Source organism: Mytilus edulis, chromosome 5, assembly GCF_963676685.1.
Source record: "Mytilus edulis chromosome 5, xbMytEdul2.2, whole genome shotgun sequence".
NCBI lineage: Eukaryota > Metazoa > Mollusca > Bivalvia > Mytilida > Mytilidae > Mytilus > Mytilus edulis.
This window is the reverse complement of record NC_092348.1, coordinates 69,323,360-69,334,047: the sequence shown is the minus strand read 5'-3', so window position 1 is coordinate 69,334,047 and position 10,688 is coordinate 69,323,360. Positions and strand designations below refer to the sequence as shown.

Here is a 10,688-nt window from a genome sequence, read left to right as displayed (position 1 = left end):
CCCCTACGTTGCAAATATTTCAACTGTCAAAGGCATAACTCTTTTTAAAAGTGTCAATCGGCACCCATTTTAAAAATTGTCCTAGATATGAACCTATAGTACAAGTATTTTTCTGGCAAGAATTGTATCCGTGAGAGACCTTACGATACCATTTTCCATAAAATTAATACTTCCAAGGGCACAACTCTTTTTATAAAAATTGAACGGTACCCATTTTAATACTTTCCAAGATATTGTTGATATTAACCTATAGTATAAGTTTTATAAAATTCTGACATGAACGATACCCGTGAGAGCGCTAACAAGACCGGACACACGAACGGACGGATGGACACGCGGTATTTCTACATCCCACCCGCAAAGCGAGCGCAGGAACAACTAAAAACTGTGAAACATGAACCTCACCACTAAAAATTGGGATGATCAGATGGACAGACAGATGGAGGGACAGACGGCGTCGGTGATTCCACAGTACACTTATGCCTTATGCACACTATCATTTTAGATTGTTATTGAAGTTGGGGACAAACCCCTAATTAATTAAACATACAATTTAAAAAAATAACTTCCTAAAAGTGACCATTAACATAACTTTAACCAGATATGGGATGGACAAACAAACAGATGGACATACTGAAAAACAGATGAAAGCAAACACTAGAAAACAATATGCTCTCTATCATAGGCAAGGCATAACAATAACATGACCTGGTGAACTGAGCAACTTAATCAAACATGATAAAGCAACATTTTGAAGTTTTCATTTATAAAAAAACATACATGCAACATAGCTACACTAATAAACGGATTTCTGTATGAAATGGCTAAAACCATCAATCTTCCAACACATTCATTGTTTTACACTTACACTTGCTCCACTGGTACCTGGTAAAGACAATGTGCTATTTCTCTGAGTTGGTAGAGAATCAGTTGTACTAAATGGGACTGTTGTATCAGATTGGACTGTTGTAGCAGATTGGACTGTTGTAGCAGATTGGACTGTTGTAGCAGATTGGACTGTTGTATCAGATGGGACTGTTGTATCAGATGGGACTGTTGTCTACAAAATAACAAAAAAGTGAATTAAATTAATAAATATGGGTAAACGTTTAATAACCAGGTTATTATAACCCATCCTTATTTCATTTACTGTAAAGATAAGTCTTGTTTTTTTACCTGAAATGCATTTTAGGAAATACTTTTCTTAGAAATGGAAAACTGTACCTACCAATTTTTAAACCAATTAACAAATGATGGAGACCTACTATTTCCAATGTGTGACTAATTCAGTACTTTGCATGCTAGAGGATTTCATTAAACTTTGACATTTATATCCTTTACTACATAATGAATACAATTAATGAGTTAAAATTATCTGTTATAAAGATATATTCAGTTATTCTCATATTCCAGAGTCAATTGTAACTTTAAGAAATCATTTACAATATTGTATTTTTTTAGCAACTTATTAAAACTTTTATAGGATTTAACTCGTTTTTTTCTAGAGGTTATTGATGTGTAAACTCGGTCTGAGGAACTTTTATGTGAAGTTTATGAGTAAGCGACCCAGTTTACACATCAATAAACTCTAGAAAAAAGTGTTTAATTCTAATACAATTCCAAACACGAACATTATTTATTCTTTCTCTTAATTATACTTTTCTTAAACATCCTCAAATTCCATTCATGTGTGGCGCATGAATACACTTCAACCTTATGTTTCCATAGTCAACATAAGTAGTTTCAGCAACATGGTTTATCAAAGTGTAAACAGACCAATCACATCCAAGTATTTCTGAATATATGCAAATCATATAAGAATTCTACTATATTGTTAGTTTTCTAATTTACTTACATGCTTTCATGCTTTCAACTGAAGTGTATCTGAAACATGCAACTTTTTATCATCATAGGCTTGTCATTAAGTTTAAAAATGAATTGAAAATTATTTTTTTTTTATGCAAGATTTTATCATTTACATTCATTTAAATTATCTATGTATGTTAACTATAAGTTAAGTAATGTTACAGTGTTGGTATGACATTGACATCATCATATCATGCTTTGAAAATATATGAATGCATCACATTTTTAAACATGTTAAGTCCCACATGGCACATTGCTTAAAATAATCAAGAAGCTTACAGGAGCTTCACTTGCTTCCATATAATATTTTGTGTAAATCTGTGGTTATTTTTGCTACTGTAAATTCAGAAATTATTGTGTACATCTATAGCTATTATTGCACTTTTGTCATTAAGACCAAAATGCAAATTTAATATTTGCAATATTTAGAAAATCCTGCTTCATTCATATAAAAAAATACAAAATGCCAGTTCAAATTATTCTGATTAAAACCCTATCACATTTCTTTGCAATTAATTAAAACATCACAATAATTTCTGAATTTATAGTACCGTATAGCGGGTTATTTTCGCAGGTGTTAAATTTCGCGATTTTGGTGTAACAAAGTATACGAAAAATTTTGGCGGTTTTTATTTTGGCGGATTCTTTCATCCCAATTAAATATTTTGGTGGATACTGAAATGGTTGCAGTAAAAAATTTGTAAAAATTGACAACAAGGGTCTATTGTTATTGTTAAATGATTGTAATACCTCTGTAAGACGTGTTATTTATTGATTTTATTTTGATACAGTTAATCAATAGAACACCGGTACATAGTTATTTGTCACAGGTGAATAAACTTCTTGTAAATGTTATTGCTGATTAGTTACGCAATTAACCGGACCTTTGATGTACTAATTAGATTATGAAATTATCATGAGTGACTTGCAACTCTTATATAAATTGACACTAATTGATAAGGATCAAATACCTGACAGCGTACCTTACACTCTTAAATTATTATTTATTTTATAATGTAACCAATAAACTAATTAACACCTGACAGCCAGTGAACAATGGCCTATGGCAATTATGTTGTTTAAATAAAATAAACCATTATTGATCCGTCAAACGCGAAAAATAGTTAGTTTACAAAACACTTTAGCTATTAGAAAGTATCGAACGTATGCATAAAGTTTCGCGGAATTTATTTTCGCGATTTCCCCTGACCCGCCAAAATAGGCGAAAATTAACACCCCGCGAAAGTAACCCGCTATACGGTATTTGATGATTAAAAACATGCCATTCAAAATTTTCAGCAATCATGTTCACAGTTTATCTATCCGAAATCTGTGGTGGAAACTTGAAGATATACATAGTTAGGTTACAATCTGTCAAGTTTCAGATGAAAAGTTCTTTGAAAACTAAAAGACCAATAAAAATAAAAGATGGCGTTAGGTGGCAACATTGTTTATCCAAAAAATATCAATGGTGGATTTTTTATAAAGGACCTTCCATACATCATTTCTTCCAAGTTGGTTACTATCTATCAAGTTTCAGAGGAAAGCCAGCCGATACAAATCATATATATATCCTCTGGTACCCATATTGTTCAACCAAGGGTAGTTGACCTAGAACCAAATATGGATTTTTTGTAAAGATCCTTCCATACTTGATTCAAACAAAGTTTGGTTACAATCTGCCAATTAGTTTCAGAGTAGAAAATTTTTGAAAATAGTTTACGATGGATCCAAGACACAGATCAACATCAAACATAATACAGGCGCAAATTGATTGCCAAATCTTACTTTAAATTATTAATGTATGTTAACTATAAGTTAAGTACATGCTTTATGTTTTCAACTGAAGTGTATCTGAAACATGCAACTTAATATCATCAAAGGCTTGTCATTGAGTTTGAAACTGATTTAAAAAAAGACTTTTTTCATAAAATGGGAAATGACTAAATGCTAAGGTTGTGTACTAATATATACCCTTTGTTCTGTCATAATGGAACCAGATTGCCTTTCTCTTCGTGAAGAGAAAATGTCTGGTAGTTCATCGTCAGATTCACCTTCAGCATTCTATGAAAAAAATAGTATAACGATATAAACAAGAGTGAACATTGTGACTTGGATGGAAAGTTGTCTCATTGGCACTCATACCACATCTTATTTATAATGCTAATCAACTGCCTACTATTTTTAATTATGATTGAATTGATAAGGAAATTTCTTAGGATACAAGGTACATGATGAATTATCAAATTTAATAATGTAAAGATTCAGATAAAGCCCTTAATGGACATAAACTTAGCCAGAGAAACATGCACAGAGACAATCATACCATACACTTATATAATTTATAAAGCAGAATTCTTTGAAAAAATATCTCAACATAAAATACTTTGCATTGCTTATCATAAACATATTTTCATACATAAATTCGTCAAAATAAGATCATGTGATGTACACTGGTTAGATAAGTAGTCAACTTTTTTCTTTAATTGCTGTATCTGTTGTGCAAAGGTATAAAATTGTTTGGGCACATAATTACAAGTACAGCTGTAATATACAGACATAATTTGCTTTTCAACATTGAAAACTAGATATCAGTGAGATGGGAGCCATCACTATGGGCCCGCTGTCAATAACAGACACAATCTTAACCATAGGACATAGGATTCCCAACTGTAAGATGTTGACCTTTGACCTTTGACCTACAAAATTAATGCTTAATAAGCATGTCAAGTACAAACTTTGTAATCCTAAACTTTGTAATCCTAATGGTTCTCAAGATATGGAGCGGACAGGATCTTTCCCATAGGTTATGGGATTCCATACTAAAACCTAAGTTTTTGACCTTGACCTTTGACCTACAAAGTTGAACATAAATTATGACACACCCTCTGGTATGGGTCAATATACATGTGAAGTATAAACTTTGAAATCATAACAGTTCTGGAGATATGGAGCGGACAGGATCTTTCTCAAAGGTCATGGGGTTCTATACCAAAACCTAAGTTTTTGACCTTGACCTTTGACCTACAAAGTTGAACATACATTATGACACACCCTCTAGTGTTGGTCAATACATATGTGAAGTATAAACTTTGAAATCATAACGGTTTTAAAGATATGGAGTGGACAAGATTTTGTAACGGACAGACAGACTGATCACTATAGGGCGAACCGCCTTTGGCGGGGCCCTAATTATATGGATTGGAACATAATACTTCATTGAATTAACATTCATTTACCTATGATCAAGTTGTGTCATTAGTAATTATGTCCAACCACATCTGGCCACATCATATCATTAAAACATATATATTTTACTGTACTCACATTAATAATATCTTGTGCAGGCTTTACATAGAGGGTGAACTTCACTTTTGCCTTTAAGTCTTTAAGTGAATTGAAATTAACAGGTTCCAAGCGATGTCTATCTCGTATCTTTGCTTGGTGAAAATCAAAATTGATATGTTCTAATTTGGGAAAAAGTTCCTTTATCTTTTTCTGGAAATTGATCACAGAGTCATTCCTTGATATTACTATTTTTCTGGATCCTGTAAAGACAAAATTTTATAAGACATTTGGTTTTTGTATTTTCTTTATCAAATTATGTTTTGTTCATGATAAACACTTTCCCAAATCAAATAATAATGATAACTAGACTTGCCATTCCGAGCAATGGTGGATATCTACCCGTTTTCCCATTGCCAGACGATCTGGACGTCGCCAGGGGAACTACAGCCATTTTGAAAAATCAAACGTTGAAGAACATATATTAATGTCTTTTGACATATCTTTAAAGTTTTGGAGCACTTTGAAGTTTTAAGCAATTTGGCCATATCCATGGCGGCCATTTTGAAAATTTCAAAGACAATTGGCACCTCTTTTCATACTCATCCTCCACCATACAATATTTGAAATGTCTAAGACCAATGGAACATAATGTTCTAATGAGTTGTCTCATTGGCACTGATACCGCATCTTCTTATTTATATAGAATGTTCATGAATTTCCCATTAACTCAATGTTTTTATTTAAACAAAACATTTTTGAAAAAAAGTTTTTTTTTTTTTTTAGTTTGATAAAGGAGCCCTGACCAAATTTTGTCAAAAATACCAGTGAATTTTATAACATTTTTCAATTGTGTGGAGTGGGCTCTTAATCCACCTCTGATAACCTATAAAATTGCCTATAGTTCCATTATATATTTTTTTATTCATACAGTACTATGTACCTAAACCACATTTGTTGAGTCTTCTTATTAACATGGGGCTGACGTTAGTATGGTCAGGTCCTCCAAGACATGTTACTTTGAAAGAATAGACAGGATTTGTCCTTCTCCTGTATGCCCCTGCAGCATGTGTTTGCCCAGGTCTGCTGTCATGTCTTGTTCTAAAATTTGCAAATCTAAAGAAAAAATAAATAATTTTCAAAACACATACAACTGAATAACAAATAAGTTAGGATTCTTCTTGAAAAAGTCATTAGAACTGAGGGCAGGGGACTCTTAACAGCTTGTTTGTTTTTTATAAATTTTGATGCTATTTTTGTTGTGTATGTTTAATATGTATGTATATATGTTCGTTGTGTTAATACATGTTTGTCACAAACTGTAATTTACAAGTTTATATGACAATAAAATATTTGATTTGATTTGATTTGATTAAAGGCACTGACCATTCATGATTATAGATCTTCTGTGGGGTTAGATACCCTGCATTTATCGCTTTCCCAGATGATGAAATAAAATTGCTAAAAGACCCCCCCCCCCCTCTTAAATTATAGAAATCTATCATAAAAATTTACAATGATCATAATATCTGGGGGTGTAAATTCTCTGGCTAAAGTACTGTGTGACTGTATTCTTTAGATAATTAGTAAAGTGACAATAAGGAGTTCAAAATATTTGAATTTACTCCTAATGCTCATTAAAAAAGTCTTGTTTCTGTACTGCTATTGAAAAACAAACGAATTGCCTCGAAGTAAAGTGACCATTAGGAGGAAAACATATTTGAATTCACTCATTATGTTTCATAAAATGTCAATTTTCTGTAATGCTATTGAAAAACATAGTTTGTTTTTTCTAAAAGGATGAGGAAAAAAATAGTTTGTTCTGAGAAAAAAAAACATATGTATCACCTACACCCACAAAAGATGAATGGTCTGTGTCTTAGATGATGTCAATATCATATATCAATATCATTCATGAAATTAATCTGTTGATGACACTTTTTCTGAAAACTCCAAAAAAGTTCAAATTTACATGTTGTTATATTGAGAATCATTTTTCTGAAGTCATGGTGAAAAATTGTTTTGCACTGTTCACTTAATAGAGAAAAGAAATCTGTGGCCATACCCCCTTTTCTTCTTGAGCATAAAAAATCACTTATTAAGATGATTGATCGTTTTTTATAGTGTCATTCTTCACATATAAATATTTTCTCTCTTTTTAAACTTTTGGTGGCATTCAAATGGCAGGAAATTACAAGTTGTCTGGATATCATAGACTTATATGTTTATATTGATACTACGTCTATAAATAACCACACAGGTAAGTTGGGTTTTCCCAAATTTACACATGTTTTATATGTCTATGTACAATCAAATCGCAGATAATTTACCCAGAAACAAAGTCGTTTTCATCATCATTTTCTTCCTCTCTTCTTTCCCTTTCCCTAATTCTTTGCAAGCTTCTTCTCATCAATTGTTGATATCTATCGAGGCTTGTCATTTTTATTTGTTGGCCACTTGCATGAAATCGTAAGGAAAAGGGAGGGCAACGTCAGATTTCCCTCTCAAAGTCCCGAAGGTGAGAAAAAGCAAATTTCATTGGTTGAAATTACGATAGAGCACGCCCAATTTAAGATCAAATATCAGATTTTAACCATCTAGATGCTTTTGCGATATATCTAGATACTGTTACGAAGCATCTAGATACTTTAACAAAGTATCTAGATACTTGTGCGGTGTATCTAGATACTTCGATGAAGCATCTAGATAGTTTAACCTTGTATCTAGATGCTTCGTTGAAGTACCTAGATGCTTCGTTGAAGTATCTAGATGCTTCGTTGAAGTACCTAGATGCTTCGTTGGAGTACCTAGATGCTTCGTTGAAGTATCTAGATACTTTGATGAAGCATCTAGATACATGGTTGAAGTATCTAGATGCTTCATTGAAGTATCTAGATACTGTTGCAAAGTATCTAGATGCTTTCAACAAGTATCTAGATGGAAAATGCATCTAGATGGAACCATTACTATTTTGACATGAACGGCCACTCATAGAAGATCTTTGAATAAGAGATTGCAACAATGTTTTGTCTAAGAATTGTATGAATATTCTAGTGGATGAAATAATTTATTTACTTGACTCTTTTATAGTGGACTGAATACTATACAGCAAGCGGACACAAGAAAATTAAAATTTATCAAGAAAAGTGTTTATTTTATAAATTTGCAAATATAAACATAATATTATGAACACCATAAATGTATAAAACGTTTTTTTTTGCATATTCATGTATTGTAACGAAACTATAACAAAGAAAATTTACCTCACTAAACTATTTTACTGTGCTTTGTAAATTTATTCAGTCAGAATATGAATTTTTTTTTCTGTTCTATTTTTATACTAAAACATGTAAAATAAACAAAATAAAGATTTCAAAACAATATTTTTTCTTGTAAATAGACATGTTCATCCAATATGTATCAAGTGTTAAATTAGGTTATTAATATTACAGAACTTTATTGGTATTCCTTAATATTGGAAGATTTTTTATACACAGAAGTAGTATACCTAAAACGACAAAGTTATTTTTCATTTACCTGTATATATTATGAAACCGTATTTTTTCAAAAGTGATGATTTTCTAAGGGTTGTTAAATATTTCGCGGTGGTGTTTGGCCATGGCTTTGTTTGGGCTTGCTTGTTTGTTTGCTTTTGGCCTTTAATGTTTGTCCCAAATATTTTTTTATAAACTATTTATTTGCATTAAAGTACCGGAAATCATATTTATTCGTTCATAGTGTGTTAATTTACGTTTTTTGATGAGCTAAGCCTTCCAATTGATATTTTATCGTGTGTTGTCTATGTTGTGATGTTATACTATTGTTTCAGAAAAAGGGAGATGGTTTGGTACCATTTAAACGTATAATTCCGCTGCAAATGTTTGCACTTGTCCTACGTTAGGAATTTGATGTACAGTAGTTGTCGTTTGTTTATTTTATTTTTATGTGTTTCTCGTTTTTTTATATAGATTAGACCGTTGGTTTTCCCGTTTGAATGGTTTTACACTAGTAATTTTGGGGTCCTTTATAGCTTGTTGTTCGATGGGAACCAAGGTTACGTGTTGAAGGCCATACATTGACTATGGTTTACCTTTATAAATAATTATTTGGATGGAGAGTTGTCTCATTGGCACTCACACCACATCTTCCTATATCTATGTCATCATATTTTTTTTTCATTTAAAGGATTTTATTTTTTTAATTTAAATTTTATTATACTTTCCAAATAATAAGAATCTTTATTGTTATATAAACAAATTAAAACATATTTGTGACAAAATTTAAAAAAAATACACTCATATATATATATATATATTATAAAACTTTTCACTATTCATTAAAACATACACAATTTACTGTTGTGTTTAAAATTATAGTCTCATGGGATTTTTTTGTCCCATGAGACAACAATCATGGGACATAAAAATCCCACGGAATTTAACCAAAATCCGATTGGATAATGGTCAATTCCATGGGATTTTGCCCTTGGGATATTGAAAATCCCATGTTTTTCTAAATCAAATTACAACATATATATTAAAATAACAGCAGAAAAGCAATTAAATTATTGAATCCAATGTAATTTCGCACATTTTGGTTATATACACATCACTGTAGCTCTAATTTGAGGCGGCGGCGGATTTGCAAATGAGTGTTTTGCAAATTAAAAGTGTCCAGTGTTGATACTAAAATAGATAATAAAAATTTCAATTGTTATTCTCTTAAAAAAACATAAACATCGACGAGTCATACCCCTAGATACAAACCTAGTAGGCGAGTGACATTTTCAGAAAAGACGCTTAGTTAATGACTTAAATGCACCCACCTAACACACAGCTGAATTTTGTATATGTTATAGTATAATATCTGTACGGTGCAATTTTGGTAAAAATTGAATTAAACATGTTAAAATCGAAAAATAATTCCAAATTGAAAAATGACCAAAAGTGTTGAAGCGTGAAAAATTAACATGTAGCTTTATTTTCTGTTGTCATAATGCAAAAAATATGTACGTTTAACATGTCAATGTATAAAGAAAAACTTTTAAAAAATAAAAGAAGTAATTTTTGCGAGAAAAAAAAAGATTTTTGTAACATTTTTGGAATTTTTTATAAAAATGGTGCCAATTTTCATATTTTTTTTCATTTCTTAGATATTTTCGGCCTTAAACCCAAATTAATGATCGTTTTCACTGTTTTATTCTGGATTTTATACACTTTTACACACTTCCTCTTTTCAATCAAATTTCTGAAATTGCTTTCTCTGTTAATTTCCCTCAAGTTAACGGACATAAACGCTTCGAAAAAGAGTATGAATAACCATGAAGGCAATTTTTTTGGTACACATATTACGCAAAGTATAAACAAAAAATTAAAAGGACCATAAAAGCTGAGATGTAACATTTTTCTTGGTAGAAAACCAATATCTTATTGTTCTTAGTCAATTTGTTCTTACAAAAGGCAGAGATCATGAATAACTATTGAAAAAAACTTCTTTCTCAATTGGATCAATGCATATTTTAGTTTTGCAACTAAAAG

General features: G+C 31.2%; 1 protein-coding gene across 1 annotated transcript; it reads right to left on the bottom strand.

The window, feature by feature from the left end:
- Positions 1-797: 797 nt before the first annotated feature.
- LOC139522496 (uncharacterized) lies at positions 798-6,611 on the bottom strand. The gene is made up of 5 exons (XM_071315994.1): positions 6,095-6,611; positions 5,194-5,414; positions 3,841-3,930; positions 1,856-1,884; positions 798-1,060 (listed from the first exon to the last, which is right to left on the bottom strand). The coding sequence occupies exons 1-4, from the start codon at positions 6,126-6,128 to the stop codon at positions 1,870-1,872; spliced, it is 360 nt and encodes a 119-aa protein (XP_071172095.1). The 5' UTR covers positions 6,129-6,611; the 3' UTR covers positions 798-1,060; positions 1,856-1,869.
- Positions 6,612-10,688: the final 4,077 nt, after the last annotated feature.

Bases quoted from the DNA above. Each gene is read 5' to 3' on its own strand.
- LOC139522496 (XM_071315994.1), bottom strand. From the start codon at position 6,128: ATGTTAATAAGAAGACTCAACAAATGTGGTTTAG. The intron at 5,415-6,094 runs GTACATAGTACT...TTGTCTTTACAG, and splicing joins ACTCAACAAATGTGGTTTAG to GATCCAGAAAAATAGTAATA. The intron at 3,931-5,193 runs GTGAGTACAGTA...TTTTTTTCATAG, and splicing joins CTGCACAAGATATTATTAAT to AATGCTGAAGGTGAATCTGA.